Source organism: Podarcis bocagei (assembly GCF_964188305.1).
Source record: "Podarcis bocagei genome assembly, chromosome: 8".
NCBI classification, from domain to species: domain Eukaryota; kingdom Metazoa; phylum Chordata; class Lepidosauria; order Squamata; family Lacertidae; genus Podarcis; species Podarcis bocagei.
In genome coordinates this window covers 24,528,194-24,554,073 of record NC_138133.1, presented here as the reverse complement: position 1 = coordinate 24,554,073, position 25,880 = coordinate 24,528,194, and the positions used below count along the sequence as shown (strand labels likewise).

At 44.3% G+C, this 25,880-nt stretch overlaps 1 protein-coding gene across 2 annotated transcripts in view; it reads left to right on the top strand.

The window, feature by feature from the left end:
- Nucleotides 1-25,880, top strand: part of WRNIP1 (WRN helicase interacting protein 1) — a 170,503-nt gene that overhangs the window by 3,381 nt on the left and 141,242 nt on the right. For both annotated transcript variants that reach the window (XR_014011047.1, XM_081206415.1), the window contains exons 2-3: nt 14,092-14,283; nt 16,053-16,297. Coding sequence is in view for 1 of the 2 variants with exons in the window: in XM_081206415.1 (XP_081062541.1) it covers nt 14,092-14,283; nt 16,053-16,297 (437 nt within the window). In the remaining variant the exon portion in view is untranslated. The remainder of the gene's footprint in view (nt 1-14,091; nt 14,284-16,052; nt 16,298-25,880) is intronic.

Here is a 25,880-nt window from a genome sequence, read left to right as displayed (position 1 = left end):
CGCGCGCGGGGACTCCATTCCAGGGGGCTGCCTGCAGCCGCGTACGTGAGGCAGCCTGTGCCGGGGATAGCCGAGGGGAGGGGACTGGAGGAGGAGGAGGCGGCGGCGAGGGCGGAGGGAGCGGGCGAGCCGCGGCGGAGCTCGAAGGGGAATTTCAAAACAAGCTGCACGAGGGAAGGAGGGAGCCGAGCTGGCAGGCGAGGCAGAGCGCGCGCAGAGCTGGCAAGCCGGGGAGGGGGCGCCCGTCGGGGGCTGGTGGCGCAGGCGTGGGGATTGATGGGGTGGGGTCGGCGGCGGCGCTCCGCTGGAGGCACGCCCGAGATTATTGGGGGGGCGGAGCCCCCCAAACGAATTTTTGAGGGGGCTCGGGCCCCCTCAGGCCCCATGGAGTCGGCGCCTATGAATATGTCATAATGCTGCTGTGTTTTAAGCATGTTGTTACCTCTTCCTCCGCCCCTCCCCCCACCTCTGCTCTGTGGGGGCGCGGTGGGCAGCAACTTACATAAATGTAGGTTAGAAATTTGGTTTCCTTTTCTCCATCCTATACTCACTTGTACCCGTTCCTTTGATTCCCTCCCCTGACTCTGCTTGAATTCATCTGTTATTTCAATAGTACCAAGCGCAAGGAAAGCTTTCGTAATTTGCTCTCAACGATAACAGGCAGGGTTGCCATATATACCGGAAAATTACGGTAATGTCAGGGGGTGGGGCTAAATTGGCGCCTTAGGGAAAATTTCAGTTTAATAGTAAATGTCTGCGCTGTTCAGTGGCCGCTTCCTTGTTGCCTCCTAGACGGTGATTTTGGAAGGCCTCTCGCCACCCCGCTGTCCACTGTTGTCGATCACAAATTTGGACTATTGTCCAAAAAAAGAAAAGGGAAAAGAAAAGAAAAGCTTAGCAACTTATTGGAGCAACTGTGTCTGGATTTGTACTTCGTGAAATATGGCAACCCTATAACAGAACAAATCAGGAATAAAGCATTTAAGTGAGGAAAAGTTATATACAGTGGTGCCTCGCAAGACGAAAAGAATTCGTTCCGTGAGTCTTTTCGTCTTGCGACGTTTTTCGTCTTGTGAAGCACGGTCCGTCGCAACTGCGCCTCTTCAAGCGGCTTTTAAAAAAAAGCGCAAGACGTTTTCGTCTTGCGAAGCAAGCCCATAGGGAAATTCGTCTAGCGAAGCAACACAAAACCGAAAAACCCTTTCGTCTAGCGGGTTTTTTGTCTTGCGAGGCATTTGTCTTGCGGGGCACCACTGTACAGTGGTACCTCAGTTTACTAACTTAATCTGTTCCGGAAGTCTGTTCTTAAACCAAAGCGTTCTCAAACCAAGGCATGCTTTCCCATAGCAGTGGGGGACTCAATTTACAAATGGAACACAGGAAGCAGAACCTGTTCTGTTTCCAAGGCAAAGTTCACAAACCCAAACACCTACTTCTGGGTTTGCAGCGATCTTAATCCAAGTTGTTCATAAACTAAGCTGTTCTTAAACCAAGGTACCACCTTGATGCTACAGCACATGGGACATATGTCTTCCAAGATTCTCCAAGTTGCTCTAGGAAGAGACTAAAAAGCTCAGGCTAAGTGTCAGCCGTGCAGGTCAAAAGGGAACAATACGCTTGAAGTGACCATCATATCTGTGGATATTGGAAATGCTGATAAATTACCCCCGAACCTTTAATATTAGCATCCTGCATATGCCCACAGACTAATAGCATGAACCAGGAGCATCAATTTGTTCTGTCGGGCTACAAATTAACTTTTAAAAAGTTTTCCCTGTTTTGTCTTGGCTGGTCCAGCTGCTTAAACACAAGCTTGCAACCTGAGTAAGCTGTGCTATGATTTATGACCCTCTAATGTGCAAGATTCAGATTTTTGCATGTCTGCCATGAAGCACCCAATTTTAGTCTAGGGATACAGCAGGGAAACATCCACGGCTGTAACCCAATCACAGAATAGCTTTGCTGTTGCAAATGAACCTCAGAACTGTCCAAACCAAAGGTTTGGTATAGCCTTGTTTTTATACTTTTTTTGTTTATGTTTTAACACCCGTGCAAAAGGGTTATGTAAGGGGATGTCTGACATGTTATTACTTAATAAATTGACTCTGAAGGCTACAAACCAGCTGTTCTCAGTCTTCCATGTGCAATCTTATACTACGTTAATGGAGTTAATAGACGATGGGAATGTGTTAACTTCAAAGCAACATGCTGTCTTGGCAATCTGTATTAAGTTTCACAGGGCTTATTTTTGTCTTTTAGCTTTTAGTTCAAACTTCATCGTGACAGGGCAAAAGTATTTGTAGTTTAGGCCAGGGGTACAAATGGGGTATTTTAGTTTTGAACATACTGTATTGAAGTGTTCACTTCTCTGACAGCTTGATTGATTTCTGAGTCATTTCTTCTCCATGCTGTTTATCAGCCTCTTTTTCTTCCTTCCCAGGTTGTGGCTTTCTACCACAGACACACGAGTCTTATTGGCATTCCTTGTATTAAATTGAATTGGTTTCCACTACAATTGCTGGTGCCAGGCATACAGGGCTGTCAGTATAAACAAAGTGAGGCTCCTGTCTCCATCCACTATGACCATCTTTGCCTTTTTCAATACCGTGGTACCTCGGTTTAAGAACAGCCCTGTTCATAGCTGTCACCTTTTCCCTTTTCTTGTGAGGAATCCTGTTCGGAATAAGGGAATTTTCCTTTTAAAAAGGGAAATGTTGACAGCTATGGCCCTGTTTACAAACTATTTGGTATAAGAACTCTGCAAAACCGGAAGTAGTGTTCTGGTTCGCGAACTTTACCTCAGTCTACGAACAGAAGCCAAACGATGGAAGGGCACCGGCGGCGGGAGGCCTCGTTAGGGAAACCACACCTTGGTTTAAGAACGGCTTTGGTTTAAGAACGGACCTCCGGAACAAATTAAGTTCATAAACCGAGGTACCACTGTATAACAGTGGAAAGTCAGCCTATCTAAGTCTTCTTATCTGTGTGACCATAAAGGAGATACTTTGCTTCTTCAGCGACACAGCTTGCCAGTGTATATTAACTGACTATAGTCACTGACAATTTTCACAGATTGTGGGAAAATTCACAGTAGGGATAAATTCTGGAATACCAAAACAGTATAATTGGTTATGATCCACCTTGTCTTGATAGCATGGGTGGGGAAAAGGTGCGTATTTCTTAGCAACTCTTACAAAGGTTACGTAAGATGGCCACGTTACAATTCAGAAAGGAAAGTCTGAAAACAACACTAATCAAATGATTCCCTGTGTATAATTTCCAGGAATACTATTGTTTTAAAATTAGGACTGAATAACACCCTAAAGGCATGCCTGCATTAAAATGCATGGACATGTGATTTCCTGTCACACTTCGGTGGCAGGTCATAGTTCAAACCCACTCCAAACTTAAAGAAGTATTTTGGGGACATTCTTATTCTTCTTTTTTTGTGTGTGATGTATCTTTATTGTTTTAAAATAGATACTGTCAGAGCTGCTTCCAGATCCTAGCTCACAGAGGATCACGCTAGCCAGCGTTCACTTTATAAAAGTCTTTATTGAGTTACAGTTTCCATTCTCAAGCTGCTGCGTGCAGCTCTACGTCTTATGGGTTAGACCGGCGAAGCTCCGTCTGAGTCTCCGCCCCCTGTACACCAGCTTAATACCCTAGCCTTACTCCACCTTTTCCGCCTGACCGTTCTCCTCTGGGTCCCTCTGCCCCCCGCGGTCTCTTCCTTCCTGGACTCTTCTGACGCTGACCCCCCGGACCCTTCTGTCTCCTTGCGTCGGGCTTTAGGACCTGGCTCCCTTTCCGGGCTGCTTACTGCGCCACCTTCCTGTGCATTTGAACTTGGCGCGCGCCCAACCTTCCACTTTCCGCTTAACCGTTTCTTCGCTCCCCGATGGAGGTGTGGCCACTCCTGACTCATGCCCTCCCCCCTGCTGCGAGCTGCCAGAGCTCGATACCCGGCGCCCTTCCTCTCCACTGCGCTCTGTTGGTGACGCTGGCCCCGATTTCCAACTGCTGCCCTCTGAGCCCCCTCTGGACCCTTCTTCCTGGGGTGTCCCCCTAGGCTCCCCCCTTGCTCTGGCCACTGGCGCTCCTTTCTGTGAATCTTCTGATTCACTGGAAAGACTCGGAGATCTCGGGTCGTCGTCATCACTCATCTTTTCTTCGGCCTCCTCCCCCTCGCTCTCTGTTTCCTCCCTTGCCCTCGCCTCTGCCCCTGAACCCCTGACAGATACATTTACGCCAGGAAAGCAAACAAACCAACAAACAGACATACAATCAAATAAACAAACTATAAATTGACAAACAGACAATAGCAATATATGAAACAACACAATTCTTATAACTAACATCATTTGTACTCCCAGTGATGTGAATGATTGTAAAACTTACAAAACAAGAAATTAAAAATGACTTCCAATTAGTCTCGCTGTACTTTATCTGTTGATTATCTTATAACGCACAGTTACATATTTCGTATATAGTTTCTGTTAACTTCCCTACAAACTTATATTTATACAATGCAAGATTCAGTCTAATTCTGCCAAGAAGTTTCCTTTTATACCGGGGACATTCTTATTCTTATTCTTAGTTTAGTTATGCTCACTTTTTCCCTGACAAGGACTCAAGGTAGCTTACAGATAAGAACAGCTAAAAACATGGGGGGGGGGGAGGAACCAATTAAACATTGATAGAGTTAAATCTATCTGTAATCTATTAAAAACATACAGATAATTGCAACGAAAACAGCACGGCACCAGCCCTTTCATTAAAATCAGTCAGTTCCCAAAAGCCTGTTGGAGCAAATAGATATTTAACTGCCAGGGAAGCAGTCTAATTTCTCTAGGCAGGGAGTTCAAAAGTCTTGGAATAGGAACTGAGAAGGGACAATAAGCTTTCAGTGGCCAAAAGAAACCAATGGTTTTTGTGAACCTATGGCCACTGGAGGGGAGGTTGTTTCAACAAGTGAGAATCATTGTGTCACTGAGGAACAAATGCCACCTCTCTTTGGAGAATGGGGGTTCAAGTTTTGTATTAATCCTCAGTTGTATGTTTAGGTGACAACTGCTGAGAGTAGTACATGACCCAGGACAATGCAAATGAAAAGCATAAAAGCCAGCCATCAGGAGTAGCAATTGCAAACCTCTAGGCCAACCCTCCTTTCCCTCACAGAGAGGCGTGATCTGTAGTTGCCAGTCGCAGAAGATAAAGATAGATGTGGCCGAGCATCATTTTTGTCAAAAGGGCTTGGCAGCAAGGCCGTTTGGGGAAATGGGGGATTGGCTGTCTCTGGTCTAAGTGCCTGTTCATCCATACCAGTTGCTTAAGGGATTTCACATGTGGCTGAGATTCGTTGTCGCACAAGACTTTTTTTGGGTGGAAGTAGATTTAGACTTGAGCGGCTCGGTCCCTGCATTAACAAGACTAGGACGGATGTTGTGTGAAATTGTCAGTAAATTATGAAACTCCACCCTGCACCTGTTATCTCTACCTTGTTTATTGAGGCAAGAAGACTTGAGGGTAATCGAATCTGACTGACCTGACAGGGGTTGGTTACCGTTTAATGGATTACTCTAGCAAAGCTATCTCGGCTGTTTGTTATGAACCGGGAAGTCCCCTGGTAAAATATCTGCCAAATCAGGGATTTCTTTTTGCACCCTTCAGGTTTCCAAATTTTCAAACGTTGGGCCCATCACTGCACGCAGTGTGCTGTAGGTGATGAGGCCAAACACAAAGATGCCCTGAATTTCTGTAGGTAGCTCCCTTTTGCTGTGTATATGTTAAATCTCATTTTGCATACTTGACCTGTATACACCATTTTCCGTTGAGAGTATGAGTTCTACATCAAAAAACAACAACAACCAACTACATCTGCTTCCCCTCAAAAAACAACAACCCACAATTTACTGTGATAACGTTGTAGGTCAGTGTGGTTTAGCATGCTAGATTAGGACTATGGAGACCCAGATTCAAATGCCGTTCAGACACAAAGCTTGCCGTGTGACCTTGGCTAAGTCACAATCTCTCAGCCTAGCCTGTCTCACGGGATTATTGCGAGGATAAAATGGAAGGTCAGGGGAAATAATTATGTTTAGCAAACCTTGAGCTCCTTGGGGAAATGGTGGGGTAGGAACATGGCAAATATCTGATGCTGCTTGAGAAGTTAGGAAATGGAAGTATATATTGTCACAACAGCTCTCCTAATTTTCTTTGTTGCCACTGGCCTTGATGAGGACCTCCTCCTTACATATTTATTATTTATTATTTATTAAATTTGTATACTGCCCTGTATCCACAGGTCTCAGGGCAGTTCACATGATAAAATCACAACATATAAACATTAAATACACAATAAAAATAAAAAATAAGAACAGCCCAATAACCCCCCTCTCCCCAACACATTTTAAAAGGGCATTGGATGTCAGTCAACCAAAGGCCTGGTTAAAGAGAAACGTTTTTCCTGGCACCTAAAGGTGTATAATGAAGGCGCCAGCCAAACCTCCCTGGGGAGAGCGTTCCACAAACAGAGCTGGGAAGAGATGGAAAGTTTCACGTGTAATGCCCGGTGCTCTTAGTTTGACATGGTGGTCCATGGGTTTGTGGTCTCCACCCTACAGAACTGCCTTTCACAGCTGGTCTCCTGGGAATGTTGGCAATGGGGCTGTGAAATAAATGCAGCGTGGTTTCCTTGGCTGTTCAGACCCCTGCCTTCTTCCCAGCTGGCAGCAGACTTCTGTAATAAATGTAGTTCCCCCATCCTAAGCCCTGAGGGTCTTTGCCAGGGAGAGCTCACAGCATGAAGCAGCTGTTGGCCACACCACCATTGCAATTACATAGGGAGGGGGATATGGATTCCATGAATACCCAATGGAGGGTCATTGATTGCCTTCTGGGTGGGCGGTCAAGTTACCAGCAATAAATGTTGAGGACCAGGTGATGCACACATTTAAATGGGGAAGGGCAATTTTGACGCTGATCTTGGTAAGTCTTTTGGGACCTGCTATCTAGTGCGCAGTGCAATCATGTGTTTTAGGACTAATTAATATTGGATATATATTATATGAAAATAAAGGATTAAATTTCTGCTCTGGGGCTTCCAGAGAACCCTCTAATTCCAAAGAGTACAAGAGAGGTGTGGGGGACTTACTACTGTATTTTATATTTTCAAATGAAACATACTCAGTCATTATGTTTTGTTTCAGGAGATTGTGTTAGCAAGCGTCATGGCATCAGGGTACAATCAGATTTAAGTAAAGTCATGTGCAGATTTTAAATCACACATTGATTACTCAGAAGTAAGCTTTTGCTTGCTTTCTCCTTGCACAGTCTCAAACCTTTACAGGAAAGGTGGGTTAATAATTTTTAATGAAAATTAAGCAACGTATAACGTAGTTGCAAACATTACAAACGTTCAGATTTAATGCATAACTCCTCTTTGACTTGGATTATTTTGACTTTTATCTCTTGAAAGGAAAGAGTAGGAAAGAATGGATCCCACAGAAAAATGTGTGCATAGCTGTGTGTAAGTTTGACAAAAAGGGAAAAAGAAGAAACAACCTTCTTTATTTTCTAGGAGGGACTGTGTTAGAAGTGAGAATGTTAGCTGTTGTATATCATACTGTAAAAAAAAATCCTTTCCATTTATGTTCTATTTATGTATCCTGGTTTTTTTTTATAGTATCCAGTATTCTTATGTCTTAACACCTGTTGCTTGTAATTAAGGCTGCAACTGTATACACAGATATCTTAAGAGTATGCTCTAATGAATGCAGTGCAATATGCATATGAGCAAATATGCACTAAGATCATATACAGTTTGGGGATAGATTGATGCAGAATATTCTGCCCCGCAATAAATAAAAAAGGAACTGAACTTTTTCAGATAGCATTCAAAACATATGCTTTCCTGAATCAGCAACAGCTTGGTAATCTCCAGTTTCTGAAAATGGAAGAGGATAGCCTAGAAAAGTCTAAAAGTGGTTGGACCACCATCGGCCCCAGCTATTATGGCCAGGATTCAGCAGGGAATTGTAGTGTAACCTAAAGGTAAAAGAAGTAAAGGACCCCTGGGCGGTTAAGTCCAGTCAAAGGTGACTATGGGGTTGCAACGCTCATCTTGCTTTCAGGCCAAGCATTTGTCCACAGACAGTTTTTCGGGTCATGTGGCCAGCATGACTAAACCGCTTCTGGCGCAACAGAACACCGTGACGGAAACCAGAGCGCACGGAAACACCATTTACCTCCCCGCCACAGCGATACCTTTTTATCTATTTGCACTGGCGTGCTTTTGAACTGCTAGGTTGGCAGGAGCTAGGGCAGAGCAACGGGAGCTCGCCTCGTCACACAGATTCAAACCGCCGACCTTCTGATCAGCAAGCTCAAGAGGCTCAGTGGTTTAGACCACAGCACCACCCACGTCCCAGTGTAACCTATCAACACCCAGAGGACTACAGGCTCCCCATACATACTTGGACTCAGCTTGTACTGGCTTATATCCAACGACAATCTTTCTACCTTTGGCTGCCTAAAAGGTTAAGGAGACTGAGAAACAGGAGAGAGAGTGAGAGAGAGGTTGGGGGTGTATGTGCTGCCATTGATGGAACAAACAGAATTGCCCTACTCTCACTGTTAGTCCCCAGGACATAAAGCTCTGGCTCTGAAGCGCTCTCCAATAGAGGATCAGGTTCGGAGCACCTGCTGAAGTAGTTCTGATCTTTGGGATATCTTTTCGGGCAGCATTTAGGCTTGTCACCACCTGCCCTCACCAGCTGCAGAGGATCTTTTGGCCCAGAGCAGCTATTGGAGAAGAAAGTGGGGGCAGAGGGGGCTGCTGCCCAGTTGTTGCTGTTTTTTAAAGTATGTACAGCGATCTGAATAGAATTAACATCCAGCCAAGAAAAGTTCAGGTTTGAAAAGCCTTATCCATACATATATCTTTTGGAACTCCTGAATGAGCTGATTGCTTAGATGAGTCTATTGAAAACCTTTTCTTAATTGTCTAACGTGGCTTCCCTGATAAAGCAGGCAACCCCTTTCTCTGAGAAAAAGTTGGTTATTTGTAACATAAGTGCGAATGTACCGTATTAGCCCGCATATAAGCTGCACCCAAAAATAAGCCGCACCTTTAAAATGCAAGGTGGGGAAAGATAAAAAGACAATACCCGAATATAAACTACTCCGTTAAAATTCCACAGGCACTCACACCCGTAAATGGCAAATGTAGAAGAAAATCCTACAGGTACTAGAGAGGACCCGCAGGTGGGTTAAACACCAGTTCGTAGCACCGTAAATGCAAATAAAAAAATCACCACTGCACTGTAAAATACAAGGAAAGCGATGAATGACATTAGAATAAATTGCACAACAGTCTGAAGCTCACAAATCGGCAATAAAACTTTTCCCCCGTTTCGTTTTACCATATGTCTGTTTCGGCAACAATACCGTAAAAGCCAATTTTTGTAAGGTCACAAATTGCACTTTAACTTTTCGCGGTTGGAATTTTTGGGGGGCGGAATTGTGGCTTATACTGGGGGCAATACAGTACGTTTAAAGCCCTCCCAGGGTGGGATTTGAAGGTCCCTGAGGCCATCACCTTGCTGAAGCTAAGCAGCTGTGGCTCAGTATCTTGGAGTTCTCAGGCGCTGTCTTAGACGCAAGTCCCCTTCAAGTCCCCCCTTCATGCAGGGGGGGGGATGTCTCTTGTAAGATGGCGCCTGCTAAATTCAGGGATGGGGATGTGCCCCCCCAAAGTTGTTGGGACTCCAGTTCCCAGGAGTCCCAGTTAGCATGGCCAATACTTGGAGATGGTAGGTGTTGCAGGCCACATTCATCCCAGGCTTCAAAGCAATCTCATGCCCGCTCACAGAATGTACTCTTCTCAGAGTGGTTAACGGTCAATCTCTATTCACAGGGAGCCCTGGGAATTGTAGCAGGTCCCATAATTCTTGGGAGCCATGAGTGTTTGAAGTGGTAGCATTGTTCTTTAAATGTGTGGCATGAATTTAGCCATCGTTCAGCAATAGGTAAAAGAGCCACAGGTTCACTATCCCTGATGGCACATGCAACTTCTAAAACTGAAGGAAGCATTCTCTCCACTATCAAAACAATAGTTTTAATCGGACACAGATATACTAATCCTTTAGTTAATGAATTCAAACTCATGCATTTGTCAGTTGCCTTTGGGTGATTTGCATCGTGCTGAACTCTTACATCTCGGCTGCACTGATCAATTGCTGTTATTTCTTGATTAGTGCACCAATTGAATTGATGGAAGCTTGCAGCCATTTTTTTTTGTTCTTTGTTTTGCTTATTTATTAGATTTATAGACCACCTTTCATCATAAGATCTCAGGCCGGTTCACAGAATAAAATACAGGATAAAAACAAGTAAATAAGTAAAGCAAAGCAGCAAAACAATAACCCTCCCCACAAAGGCCTGGTTGAAGAGGAGCACTTTAACATAGTGGGAACTAAGGGTGGAATCCAGTGCAGGTCCTACTCCAGAGCAGACCCACTGAAATTAATGAACATGACTAACTTAGGCCATTGCTTTTGAATTGCTTTTGAATTATGGTGCTGGAGGAGACTCTTGAGAGTCCCATGGACTGCAAGAAGATCAAACCTCTCCATTCTGAAGGAAATCAGCCCTGAGTGCTCACTGGAAGGACAGATCGTGAAGCTGAGGCTCCAATACTTTGGCCACCTCATGAGAAGAAAAGATCCTGATGTTGGGAAAGATGGAAGGCACAAGGAGAAGGGACGACAGAGGACAAGATGGTTGGACAGTGTTCTCAAAGCTACCAGCATGAGTTTGACTAAACTGCGGGAGGCAGTGGAAGACAGAAGTGCCTGGTGTGCTCTGGTCCATGGGGTCACGAAGAGTCGGTCACGACTAAACAACAACAACTTAGGCCATTAAGTTCAGTGGGTCTACTCTGAGCAACACTTGGTTGCTACAACCCTCAGTCTGAGAGAGAATAACTTCACAGCTAAACTACTCGGTTTGTCCGTGACTCAGCTGGGATATGAGTCTGTATTAACCAGACGAGCCCATATTGATCAGGTCAGGTTATATAGTCTTTCTATCCTTCGACTTTCTGTGGATACTGAATCCTGACAGCGGTATCTGATTGCGGCAGGATGGGGGGGAGGAACTAAGCTGAGCTGAAACTCTGAAATCGAGAAAGCCTGCCTCCTACTCGCATTCCTAAAGACTCTCTTGCTGCTTCCCTGAAAACATCTAAAGTGTTTGCTATCCAGACGGTTGGTTCGCCACACCTGTCCCTCTGCAAATCCTTCCTGCTCTTTTCAGGAATGTCCCCTCATAGTCTTACTCGAGCTTATCTTGCTTTGGTTCCTTGAATAGACGAGGAAATGTTTGGCCGATGGAAAGAGAACATGAGTTTGCAGGTGCCTCCACTCTAGGTTCTTTTTCTCCACAGTGACCATCTTTTCCTCACTTCCAGGATATCCAGATAATATTTGTCCTGAATAGTTGCATCCCTAGGTTTCCCCAGTTTGTTTTCTCATTTCCCACCCCGGGTTGGTTTACTGAGATCATCTTATATCAGCCATCCCCAACCTTCGGCCCTCCAGATGTTTTGGACTACAATTCCCATCTTCCCTGACCACTGGTCCTGTTAGCTAGGGATCATGGGAGTTGTAGGCAAAAGCATCTGGAGGGCAACAGGTTGGGGATGCCTGTCTTATATTATGTGAGCCTAAGGCCAGGTAGACATGATACCTTTGAAGCATATTTCCACCCATCAAAGATTCTGGGCACCCACAGCATTACAGTTCCCATCAGCTCTTAACAAACCATAGTGCCCAAAATTCCTTGGGGGGGATGCATTGAATGCTCTTTAAAGGTATAGAGTATATACAGCCTTCCTCAGTATAGGGCAGTTTCCTCTATTCCAGTCACGTATTATTTCTTCTCTTGTTATGAGTTGGGTTTCCCTCCTTCTTTATTTCCCTTTTTCTTCTCCTGGGGTGTTTATAAAAGATAGCTTAGGTAAACTGAGCTATTTCTGCTCTGCTGGGGTTTCCCAAGGTGAATTTTGCGACAAATGTACCGAAACATCCAAATTTGTACCTAAAAATATTTTCATAGAAACGCGGTGCCGAAGGCATGCCTGACTGTGACCCCCCCTCATCAAACTCCATGTATGGTGCCCCACCAGGGGTCACTAAAGCTGTCCCCACCTGATGTGTGTCTTGCCTTAGACCACAGAAGTGGTGGCAATTGTCAAGGCAGGTCACAATACCACGCTGGTAGCTGTGTTTGCTTTGGCAGGTCACAAATTGAGAAGGCCTGGTGTAAGGAGTACCAAAGAGTGTCCATAAATAATTGCAGAGTTCTGTCGGGGGGGGGGGGGAGAGAGAAAGGCGAAATAGCCGCCTTTTAAGATAAATCAATCTGACAGCCAAGAAGGACACTCATTTGTGTGGGCCAAAGCTTTAGTCAGCAACGAAATAGTCAGATGCAACACACAAAACCTTTGGATTAATTTATTGAAATAATCTGAACTCAGTATCTGGTGTTCAAATGACTTTGCACACGTTATTTCTACAGTCTTTAGAACAGTGTGGTAAAGTTTGGCTATCTTTGCCGCTTTCTTGACCAAATTAATAATAATAATCATCTTTATTGCGGTCCAACAACCCATAACATGGATTCAGAATAAAATACAGATTCATACTGACAATCCCCGCAGGGAAGGGAGACCTGATATGTTTAGTCATGGGTATGTTGATCTTTGATTTGTATGACTACTGAAAGAAACTTTGCCACAGCCACTGTGATATCATTGGACTTGCCGTCCAAAAGATATTTGATATAGTAGGCTTCAGACTGACCCGGCTGATTTGCCTATAGTGGTTTAATCAATAGTTCCCTAGCTTGATCATATTGTCCGCAATGCAATAAAATATGCCTCATGCAGTCGACGTCCTGAGAGCATACACAGATCCTATTTTGATAAGGAATACCTCTCAGTCTGCCATTTAACGATTCTGATGGGAATACATTTAATCTGGCTTTGGTGAAAAGATGCCGATATGTTGTTGACCAAATCAAATACAATCTATTTCCCCCTATTATTGTTGGTTTTTAATGCATGGGGAGGAGGCTCTTTTTCCTATCAAAGGCAGTTCCTAAGGTAGTGATCTGTTGGGAAGGGTTACATACCAAAAGGCCAGAGACAAAAGTGTTCAGCGTCACCTGTCTTTCTGCCCCTGTAATCACATGCAGTTGGCTGCCAGGCAGAGACAGATGACTCCTGCCAAACCTCAAGCATCAGCCACTGAATAGTGCTGCATTGTGATCTCTCTCAGGCAAAGCCTCCACATGTGGAATTTGGGTTTCCCACCTCCTTCCTGCTGCAGTACTCCCTAAAAAAGCTATTCCTGAAAGTCTGGGATCCTTCAGTGCTGCATTTAATGCTATGTAGAGGGCTGCAAGAGGCAAGAATTCTGCAGAAATCCGGGAGGCAAGCAATCTGCAGAAATCCAAGATGGCTGCCTTGTGTGAATGGCATGCAGCTTTCTGCTCACACAAATCTGCCAGCCGATATCCGTAATAATAATGGAAGTAACAAATGGGAGCACTCCCAAGCTTGGTGTATTAAGCTGTTTCTTGTGCCATGGAAGCCTGGGATCCAAAGAACTAGAGGCCAATGAGGATTTGGGCTTGTGTTTTGGAAACAGCACCTTGTCAAGCCACATGGCAATCTGTTTTTGAAAATGGAGAGCTTTCTGAAGCCAGCTGGTGATAAATGGCCTGAGAGTCTGCTGTCCAAAGACAAACCTCCTCTCCTACTGGCTAAAATAGGTCTTTAGATTCCCCTTCAGGGGATGGTAATTTTCGCGCTCTCTTCCTGTCAGAATAATGTGTCCTTTTCAACTAATGCCAAATAGATTTTCCAGTCAGAAAAAGAAAACGGACGTTTTCTATCCCAAAACACTCCTTCGCTTCTTCACAGCCCAACACTGTTTCCCCCTCCCACTCTTCACAATGCCTTTTAGCCATGTCTTTTCAGTTATTGGAGGAAAATCAACACCCTTGCGCTTTTCTTCCTTTCAGACCACCTTGGCTCACATCATCGCGAACAGCAGCAAGAAGAACGGCACACGGTTCGTGACCCTGTCGGCCACGAGTGCCAAAACCAACGATGTCCGAGAGGTCATTGCTCAAGCGCAAAATGAAAAGAGGCTCTGCAAGAGGAAAACGATCCTCTTTATCGACGAGATACACCGTTTCAATAAGTCTCAGCAGGTATTGATTGCTACCGTCTCAGTAGTCGGAAGGCCTCCCTTTGGAAATGAATGGCTTCTACACGATGTGGTTGAGCAATACTTAAATTGATAGGTTTCTAGCATCTCAACTGAGAGTCTGTGTGGCATAGTGGTTAAAGTGTCAGACTAGAACTCTGGGAGGCGAGGGTTCAAATCTCCTCTCAGCTATGAAGCTCTCTGGGTGTATTTTAATTTTATTGTATTTTTAATCTTTTGTTGGAAGCCGCCCAGAATAGCTGGGGAAACTCAGCCAGATGGGCAGGGTAGAAATAGTAAATTATTATTATTATTATTATTATTATTATTATTATTATTATTATTATTATTATGTGTCCTTGGGCCCGTCACTATCTCTTAGCCTAACCCACCTCACAGGGTTGCAGTGAGGATGAAATAAAAAAATAAAATATAATGTCTCAGGGGCTCTGTGTGACCTACACGGTGGGGTTACCCATTTTTTATTATCTCTACCTTACAAGATAGATTAGAAATGAAAGAGAATGAGTGCCCTAAGGTCACCCAGCAAGCAGGAATCTGTCCCTGAGTTTGTTGACGTGCATTTGGCTTTCAAAACTAGAACCTAAACTTCTTTTAACCTATATTGAAACTACACGTCTGGCATCTCTTTGCTGACTGAATTGAGAGTTCATTTGCAGCCTTAGGAAGACCACAGTCTAGTTTAAACCACAAGCTTTGGGATTAGGAAGTTGGCAGGCAGTCCAGCATTTCAAAATACACTCCCACCCTGTGAACAAACATGCGAATGCATCATCCTTAAGTCTGGGGGTGGGGTGAGGGGAAAGAGGCAGGAAAGCAAAGGCAATACTGACTGGACTTTTTCATAATTTCTTACACTTGCATCTTAGAGTTTTCAGTTCTGCAGTCGAAATGGAATATGAGAACTCTGGGCACAAAGAGGTGTTGAAAGTTCTAAAAGATGTTTTGAATGATGGATTGCTGCGATGGGGAGATCTGCGTACAATGTTCCATGAATTCCTAAAGTCGCATTCGAATTGTTTTCCACCAAAATGATCAGAGTTACATGATTCTTTATGACCTCTCTGAATAATCCTTTTGGGGAGAAAGAGGCACAACGGGCTCACTTTTGTCAGTTTAGCATTGCAGTAATGATGAATATGTGAACACTTTGCCTCTGTATCTCGAACAGTAAAGCAAAAATTGCAGAAACTTTTTTCTTTTTTACACAACACAGCCCCTCAACATACACTGTAAATGGAATGAATAAAGCTGCTATTACAGACCAAATTAAGAATTTGCTTAATATATGGCATGCGACTATGCACTTTGTTTTTCCTTGAAAGGTGCCTGTGTGATTGGTATTGGGAATGTGGTGCCTTTGGGGAGGCAAATCTCTTTACTCCCCACCAGAAGTGGAACAGAGGTTGCCCCCCACCACCGCCACCACCACACAGCTAGGAGACTTTTCTTTAAGGGTCGTGGTCACTCCTGGGGAAGAGAGATCCTGGTTCTGTTTAAGGTAGAGGAAAGGAGAGATGCACTGCCATCTCAGTGAAAACCACACACACCTTAATTATGTATGGGGGAAAAACAAAAGCATCTAGTTTGGTTTTTGGACGAGCTGCCAGCGAAACGTCCAGAACGGAACTGCTTCAGTCTCTGAGCGAACGGAAAATCGCAATTGCGATTGTGAATTAATTGTACTCACGGGGAATGCCTCAAGTTGTCGTTGATGGGGACCAGTTTCTTCTGCTTCCCTCCCATTTCCAGGATACCTTCCTTCCTCACGTTGAGTGCGGGACCGTGACGCTGATCGGGGCAACCACCGAAAACCCTTCTTTCCAGGTCAATTCGGCTCTTCTGAGTCGCTGCCGCGTTATTGTCCTGGAGAAGCTCTCGGTCGAGGCGATGGAAGCTATTCTGATGCGAGCTCTCAAGTCCTTAGGGATCCAGATTCTAAGCCAAGGCGAGCAACCCGCTGGCTCTGTGAATGGCAGCGACAGCAAGGACTCTGAGTAAGTATGCTTTGCGGAGCGCAGCGTGTTAACCCACACCACCCAAGGAATCCATTGACAGCCTGCCAGAGCAGGAGTGAGAAAGAGGTTATGGAGTGGTTAGGAGGGGGTGGGAATACTTTTAAAACTCCTTTTCATAGGGGAAAAAGATGCATGTATGCTCACTGTAAATGGCATAAAAAAACCAATGCAAAGCTGTTGTCTTTCTTTCTTTCTTTCTTTCTTTCTTTCTTTCTTTCTTTCTTTCTTTCTTTCAAAAAACCCCACGCTTTCCAGATTACAACAGAGAGCATTATGCTAGCTGTTGCAATTTCTGATTTGCCTGCAGGATATATTAAAAGTGCGCTACAGCTGGGGATTTGATTTGGATTCCTGTCTCATTTGTACGCCGTCGTTCTTGTTGCTGGCTACAAATGCATCATATAACAGCCAAGTGTTAGCCGAAATATCCCTTCTCTCCTTAACTTGAATCTCTCGATCCAAAATGTAATTGAGTGCTTGTTCGACGGCAAATCAAGCGGGGACAGCGGGGTGTAACCAGTGCTTTATGTCTTTTTAAAAACAACAACAACACAAATTACCCATTCAAAAATTCCAAACAATCCGGGGAAATAAGAGAAGTTCTGCTAAAGATATTCAAACCCTTCTGTTATGCTTTCTTCTCTGTCTCTAAACTCAGTCTAAAAGTTTTGAAGTCTAGATGTAAGAGGGAACAGCTACTTCAGGTTGGGCATACGGTCTTTGAAGCATATGGCCATAATCTAAGGGGTCGTTAGTCATGTTCCTCCTCGCATACCAGGCAGAATTCAGTACAGTGGCACCTCGGGTTAAGAACTTAATTCGTTCTGGAGGTCTGTTCTTAACCTGAAACTGTTCTTAACCTGAGGTACCACTTTAGCTAATGGGGCCTGCCGCGCTGCCACCACGCGATTTCTGTTCTCATCCTGAAGCAAAGTTCTTAACCTGAGGTACTATTTCTGGGTTAGTGGAGTCTGTAACCTGAAGTGTCTGTAACCTGAAGCATCTGTAACCCGAGGTACCACTGTATTATGTGTCTGCCTTGCATGGCGATAAGGGGGAAGGAAGAGACCACACGCTGGTAAATCTCTCTTGACAGATTTAGATATTACCTCCAATCCATTGGGAAAAAATGGATGCTTAAGTCCCACGAATCATATCAATAGGACTTAAGTGATTTGTAAGTGACCTGTAACATGGATTTCAGTAGAACTTAAGTGTACAGTGGTACCTCGGGTTACATACGCTTCAGGTTACATAGGCATCAGGTTACAGACTCCGCTAACCCAGAAATATTACCTCGGGTTAAGAACTTTGCTTCAGGATGAGAACAGAAATTGCGCGGCAGTGGTGCAGCAGCAGTGGGAGGCGCCATTAGCTAAAATGGTACCTCAGGTTAAGAACAGTTTCAGGTTAAGAACGGACCTCCGGAACAAATTAAGTACGTAACCAGAGGTACCACTGTAACTAACTTTCTCTTGGAAGAAAACACTTGCAGTTCACTTTTAAGAAAGAAAGCTAGGGGGGCATAAAGACCTCCCTTTTCTTCAGTTTTAATGTGACCTTTTTTGCTCCAGTACATGCAAGTTCCTAACTAGATTGTATAAGTTAGGGAAATGAAGGAATTCTGTTTCCTTATTTAGGATCCTGGGTTTGTACGGCTGCATATTCTTTTAGTTGCAACAGGGCATGAGCTGTGAGTGCAAAGTGTGGGTCAGAGCAGCACTGCTTCTTAGGCTTCATATAATGTCACAGCTGTGCGTACGGTGACTCATTGGATGGGTTTGGGAGGCTTTCATTTCTGGGTGGAATGTAGGTAGAATGAACAATCCCGCCTCCTCCTTCCAAGGCATTATATTTCACTAGACCCTAGGCATGCATTGAGTAAATATTTGTTCTGTCAGTGGAGACCAGATTTTAGGGATCAGCTTGGTGCTGTTTTTTATTTATTTATTAGAACCTGCTGGCTCACCAACTGGAGCCAGGTGTAAAATACTTTTTTCAAAACACAAAAACTCGTTTCTCATAAGGAGCGAGTTAAAGTTGATGTGTACAGCACTTGCATAATACTGCTAGCCGGAGGAAGTGAAAATATATTTATATATTATCCTCGTCGGTTCTGCCAGTTGGGTAAACATGTATAAACAGAAGCGCCAAAAGGTTAGCAGGGCTGGTCAAGGTCACATAATAAGCAAAAGCCAGAGCCAAGAAATGGCAAGACTTCTTAGGTGCCCTTTATATGTTAGAATCAGTGGATGTGAGAAAAGCTCTGGTGGATCTGGCCAAAAGCCTATCTAGTCCAGCATCCTATTCTCATAGCGAATTGTTCTCTGGTTTTCTCCAGCAAATGATGCACCCCAGCCTTGACTCCGCTTCATCCCACAATTCTGCTGCAGAAATTTTTATTTTTGTTTTATTGATTTATTAGATTTATATACTGCCCTTAATCGTAAGATCTCAGGGCAGGTCACAAAATAAAATACAGATAAAAAACAAGTAAATAATTAAAACAAAACAGCAATCCAATTGTGCGCACACATACACCCTCCCCACAGACACTGCAGGATGTTAATCAGCCAAAGGCCTGGTTGGAGCGGAATGTTTTCTGCCTAAAATATATATATAATGAAGGTCCCAGGTGGACCTCCCTGGGGAGAGCGTTCTACAAATGGGGAGCTACTACAGAGAAGGCCCGTTCGTGTGTTGCTACCCTCTGAACCTCATGTGGAGGAGCCACACAATGAAGGGCCTCCAATGACGAATGCAAGGTTTCTATGGGGAGAGGCGGTCTTTGAGGTCATACGGTCCTGAGTTGTTTCAGAATTTAAAACTCTGGTGCCTCTGTGGTGGAACCTTCATGTGGATTCGTATATGAACACGGGAGCAAAGAAAAAAGCTGCCTGCATGGTGGGCTAATGGCATGCCTTTGCATTCTCCATAAGAACATAAGAAAAGCTCTGCTCCCTCTAGTCCATCGTGTTCTCACAATGACCAACTAGATGCCCATGGGAATCCAGCAAGCAAGTACAACAGCCCTCTCTCCCTGGTTCCCAGCAGCCAGTATTCAGAGGTAGAGCATAGCCATTATGGCTTGTAGCCATTGAGAGCGTTCTCCTCCATGAACTTGTCAAGGAGAAGGAGAAGGAGAAGTTTGGATTTGATATCCTGCATTATCACTACCCGAAGGAGTCTCAAAGCGGCTAACATTCTCCTTTCCCTTCCTCCCCCACAACAAACACCCTGTGAGGTGAGTGGGGCTGAGAGACTTCAGAGAAGTGTGACTGGCCCAAGGTCACCCAGCAGCTGCATGTGGAGGAGCAGAGGCACGAACCCGGTTCCCCAGATTACGAGACTACCGCTCTTAACCACTAACACCACACTGGCTCCCAAATCTCTTGGCAGCCATTTCTACGTCTTGTCAGAGTTGATTCCACAGTTTAACTCTGCATTGCGTGAAGGAGACTAGCAATATCCCAGTGGAGGTTTCCTCTTGTACACTTAGTTGTAGTTTTCCTTTACCTTTTAGGTAACATGCCACCCTGAGGTCAGCTGGTGCTAGGTCCTAGGCTGTTTTTCCTGCCTGCCTGTTTATATTTTTGTCTCTAGGTATCACTGGTTACAAGGTACAAACATCAAGGCTTGGTGTCCAATTATGTCCTGTGTTAATTTGGGAGACTGGCAAAAATACGAAATAGTGCAAGTGTAAGATGAGAGTATGGGGGGGATATATTCAGAGGTTGGAAAGTAGGTTAGTTTCCTGACTTGCAATTGTTACCTCATGTAGGATAAATGGGCAGCCGTAGAATATGGAAGTAGAAGAGGAAACTTAGGTATGTTTTAATATAAGGCTGAAATAATCAGATACTTTGTAATTACTAAGAAATTCCTCAAACCAGTAAAGAAAGAATAATTTGTTTTTAGATTTTGATGCTTCTGCCCACCACAAAGTTGTTATTAACAATTTGTTTTTAACTTGGATTCCATGCTGAGGAACAGGTGGTTTTCAAAGGCACACGTTTTTTAATTACCATATGCAAATGATTAATAGGTATTCTCCCAGAAATATGAGGATTCTAGGATCCCTTTCAACACAGGTTATCAGGGGAGGGAGGGATGTATTGCTTAAAGCACTGAGCTCTGTAAAATAGTATTGTGCTAAAGCAATTAATCATTTTTTTAAAAAATTCTGGGGAATTGCATTCTCGGTTTTTGGTGAATTCTCCTGGCACCTGTTTGATCTCAGGCAAGTAAGTTCATAGTTTGTTTTGCTCCTCTATCTTCCCAATCAAACGGGTACTATAATGCTGGTATTTTTTTAGTTAAAACAGTAATAGAATATGATCATTTAGCATTATGGTGTATATTGGTAGTTTTCAAACATTGTTGCCAGGAACACATGGATTCCTTGCAGGCAGTAGAATCATAAATTTAATTGTAGAGTTGAAAGAGGCAACGAGTCCCCTGCAATACAGGGATCTTTTGCCCAATATAGGGCTCAAACCCACGACCCTGAGATAAAGAGCCTCATGCTCTACTGACTGAGCTATCCCAGTACACAGGCATCAGGGGTTCCTTGGAAATGGCACCCAAAGGGAGAGACTATTACTCAGTGGCTGAGCATCTGATTTATATAAGGTCAGAGCAGGTAGCAATGAGTATTCTTTCTTTCTTTGTCTCCCTGTGTGGTGTATATGTCCAGTTTAGACATTACAGGGGTACCTTGGGTTAAGTACTTAATTCGTTCCAGAGGTCCGTACTTAACCTGAAACTGTTCTTAACCTGAAGCACCACTTTAGCTAATGGGGCCTCCTGCTGCTGCTGCGCCGCCGGAGCACTATTTCTGTACTCATCCTGAAGCAAAGATCTTAACCTGAAGCACTATTTCTGGGTTAGCGGAGTCTGTAACCTGAAGCGTATGTAACCTGAAGCATATGTAACCCGAGGTACCACTGTATACCAAAGGCAAAATTGCCCGGAGCCAATACCAGTTGTACTAAGGACAAACCTACCTATGTGCTGGTCCCTGCTTCAAAGAACATGCTTGCTGCTGGTTTTCAAATCCACTTGCAAATAGTGTGCTGTGGGTACTGACATTTTAAAACAAAAACACCTGGCTGCTTTGGCAGCCGTTTCTCGCCTGGGGAAAACTTAAAATACAGTCATACGTCAGGTTACAGACGCTTCAGGTTGCGTTTTTTCAGGTTACGGACAGCCGAAACCTGGAAATACCAGAATGGGTTACTTCGGGGTTTTGGCGGTCACAGAAGCGCTAAATCACGCTTTGCGCATACACAGAAGCGCTAAATCACGCTTTGCGCATGCACAGAAGTGCCGAATTGCAACCTGCGTGTGTGCAGGCGCAGGTTGTGAATGCTGCGGGTTGCGAACATGCATCGCACACGGATCACGTTCGCAACCCGAGCATCCATTGTACTCCTTTTCATGTTATTTTGTGTGGACCTCCTCTTGTCTGTTTTATTGTATGTTGGAAAACATATTTTATAGTTTTAATGCATTGGAATCCACCTTGAGAACTTGGGTTAGTGGGCCAGGTATAAAGGATACAAGTAAACTGAAGTCCCCTCTCCCTTTGTGCAGTGGCTTGCTTGAGTCACCTAGAGTTATTCTGCTTGCAGCACGCTGTTGGCAGCAGGGAGAAAAGGGTGCGTAGTCCCGCCTTCAGTTATTTGCAGCTTGGCAGCTTCCTCTGGGAGACACCCTGATAGGAATCCCAGGAGGAATTCTGTTGGCCTGTGCCAGGTAATCCTATTATGACTGTATTCTTGTATATCACGGTAGCGATTGTTCTTCACAATGCGCCTCTATATCCAGTTACATGGAAAGATAGTAGCCCTTAGGCCAAGAACATGTGTAGGCATGAAACGTACGTATAAAACAATGTTAGAGAGTTCTGAACAATCTGCGAGATGTGCCGAACAGTTCTGTGCAGGACCAGATCATATAAAGATCCATTGTTTAAATGGTCTCTCACAAGAAAATCTCCCAGCACATTTCTCTAAGTACATTTTACAGGAAGGTGAGCTATAGACAGTGTTAGAAACTCAGATATACAGTGGTACCTCTGGTTATGTACTTAATTCATTCTGGAGGTCTGTTCTTAACCTGAAACTGTTCTTAACCTGAAGCACCACTTTAGCTAATGGGGCCTCCTGCTGCCGCTGCGCCACCGCTGCACGATTTTTGTTCTCATCCTGAAGCAAAGTTCTTACCCCGAGGTAATATTTCTGGGTTAGCGGCGTCTGTAACCTGAAGCGTATGTAACCCAAGGTACCACTGTATAGGCTAATTGCCAATAAGCCAAGGTTATCGTCGCGACAACGAAATGTCTAGGTGCTATTTTTGTGATGAGATATTATTATTATTATTATGGATGGGGGTGAACCATGTGCTCCTTGGAGAAAAATGTGGGATATAAATGCAATTAATAAATTTTTCTGCTTGAGAATGCAGGAGGGGACAGCAAGATGGAGATGTCAGTCGCAAATCTGGCATCCAGAGATATCCATGTGGTTACAGTTGGAACCTGTGCCAGTTAAAAAACGCACCTGGTGCCTGGCTAATTTCGAACGCCGCCTATACATTACCTATGATGTGTTTAGCTGGGAGCCTGTGTACACTGTATCTGAGGTGGTGAAATCTTGTGGTTTTTCGGACCCAGCCACCCAGCCTGTGAGATGTGTGTACTTTATCCACTCCTGGAATTTTTGAAAAAAAGGCTGTTCATTGACTCCTAGAGTCAGGTTGATGTTCACACACACATCCTTTCTTCTGACGATGGCTACTAGCGTTTCCTTTTCCTTTTTGGGTTAAATCTATAGGGAACCTTCTTCAGCCCCGAGGGCCGCATTCTCTTCTGGGAAAACCACCTGGGGGCCGAAGTCGCCAAAGTAACAAATGTAAATTTTAGCTTTGCGCAATAGCCTACTTTCTAACCACACTCACACATTCTTCTTTATCCTCCACCCAGGCAAGCAAGAAACATTCTCAGTGTTCAAGGACACATTCCAACTGGGGGGAAACCACTCAAAGTGGCTGGGGAAAGGGTTGTGGCCTAGGAGGAGTCCCAAGGCCCCTGGAAGATTTGGCTCCTGGGCCCATTGTTCCACATCCCTGCTGTAAATTCCACCACAACGCTTCACATTCCTAAGCACCCATGTTGATATTTTGTGGATAAACGCACTTCTCTAAATGACTGATTTGGTTATTGAAGGGTATAATTAGATCAATTCAAAACGAATCCCTTGACTTCTCTAGCAGCTTGATAACCATTTAAAGAAAACGACCGTAAATCCTTCAGTGAATGAAGTGCAGAACCTCCGGCAATCCTGGGTTTATGTGCAGTGCCAACATACTCCATAAGGAATTGCTGTCTGTTCCAGTCTCCCCGCACTAATCCCCGTTGGATAAAAAGGGCAATGAGTCAATGAGCTGGAAACAGCACAGGTTGAAGTGCTGTACGTGCCGGATTCTGAAGCGTGGCAACTCCTGCCCTTGAAAAATAGGTTGGCTGTGTTTCTGTATTCGCGAAAACGTTAAGGAGATGGAGCCACCATTTGGTGTAGTGGTTAGAGCAGGGGTCAGCAAGGTTTATCTTGCCTGGGCTGGATTGGTCCCATGAAGATCCCTCTGTGGGCCAGATTGTGTGAGCATGTGCGCCTGTGATTTCCGGCGTCTGCGCATGCGCAGATGTGATTTCCGGCGTCTGTATCTGTGCAGACGCAATTTTCAGCAGCGTGGAAGTGAGTCCCCACCTCACACTGCACCGGTTTAGCGCAGCGCGCAACTCAGTTCAGGGGCAGCTTGTGGGCCAGTCAAACAACCTTCGTGGGGTTCTTCCAGCCCATGGGCCTTAGGTTGCTGACCCCTGGGCTAGAGTGTTGGTTTAAATCTTCATTTACCCATGAAGCTCAATGGGTAATCTTCAGCCCACCTAGGGAAGTTTTTAATTTTTGATGTTGTATTGTGTTTTTACTATTTTTATTGGGAGCTGCCCAAAGTAGCTGGGGCAACCCAGTCAGATTTGTGGCATATAAATAATAAATTATTACAGTGGTAACTCGGTTTACGAACTTAATACGTTCCAGAAGTCCATTCTTAAACCGAAACCGAGGCGCGCTTTCCTCAGTTAATGAGGCCTCCCGCTGATGGTGCCCTTCCACCATCCGGATTCCGTTGTTAGACTGAGGTAAAGTTCTCAAACTGGGATACTATTTCCGGTTTTGCAGAGTTTGTAAACTGAATCATTCTTAAACAGGACTGTTCTTAAACCGAGGTACCACTGAGAGCCAGTGTGGTGTTAGTGGTTAAGAGCGGTAGACTCGTAATCTGGTGAACTGGGTTCGCGTCTCCGCTCCTCCACATGCAGCTGCTGGGTGACCTTGGGCCAGTCACACTTCTTTGAAGTCTCTTAGCCCTGTTGGCTTCTTGCAGTATAGTGACGCTGCAGAGAGCTTGCTGGGGAGATCATGCATTAAAAAGAAAGGACTCAAAAATAACTTAAAGAAGGTTTTAATAAGAAAAACAAAAACTCCATTAACACTAAATATATTAACAAACAAACATGACCCAACCACCAACCCATCCCCCAGGGTAATGGGAGAGCTAGGTGCTGCTCCTTATATACTCTACCCAGATGCTGGCACACCTTAATCAAATACAACTCAGCAGCACCTGCTACGTTTCACAGCTGTAAAGCTGGGTCTCGTTAGTTTTGCTCTGGCCCTTGCTCCGGCCCCTTAAAGACATACACATGGAGTGGAACAATGATGAACCTTTACATTTAAAGAAACCATTCAACATTTCCCCTGCGGTTCATCATTGTGGAACAAAAACATAAAGCATACTTTGTACATGTTTTTCATGTGTAACCTTTGGAAGTGCTTCTTGTAAACTGCAACCTATAATGTTTGGTATGTTTAAGGTACATTACCACTCTCTTAAGAGCAGAGAAACATTGCATAGTGGGCTTTTCCACATTGTGATGCATCTTTTAACAAAAGCTTAACTGCTTCATATTTTACACTTGGTGAATAACACAAATCATAATCTCCTGGAATTTGTTGAAAACCTCTAGCAACTAGTCTTGCCTTGTACCTTACAACTTCATTTTTGTCATTCATTTTAACTCTATAAACCCATTTTGAATCAATAAGTCTCATATCTGGGGTTTGTGGTACGAGAGACCAAGTGTTATGCTCTTTTAAAGAAGCTATCTCGGAGTTCATAGCTTTATACCAATTTACAGCTTGGTGCTTAGGTAAATTCTGAACATCATTGTAGCTTTTTGGCTCAAAAACCACCTTATTGGCATACACAGTATTAAAATGTTCATCTGCAAATCGTTGTGGTTTCTGTCTCTTTCTATCTGAACGTCTCAGTCCGGAAGGAGAGTCAGACTCCTCAGACTTAATGGGACTAAGTGAACTACTAGTTTCAGGTTGTAAATCATCACTGTCAGACTGAAGAGGTGCCTGTAGGCTAAGCTCACGGTCAGAAAACTCAAGAGAATCTAACCTCCCCTCAGGTGCCTGTGACTTTAAATCAA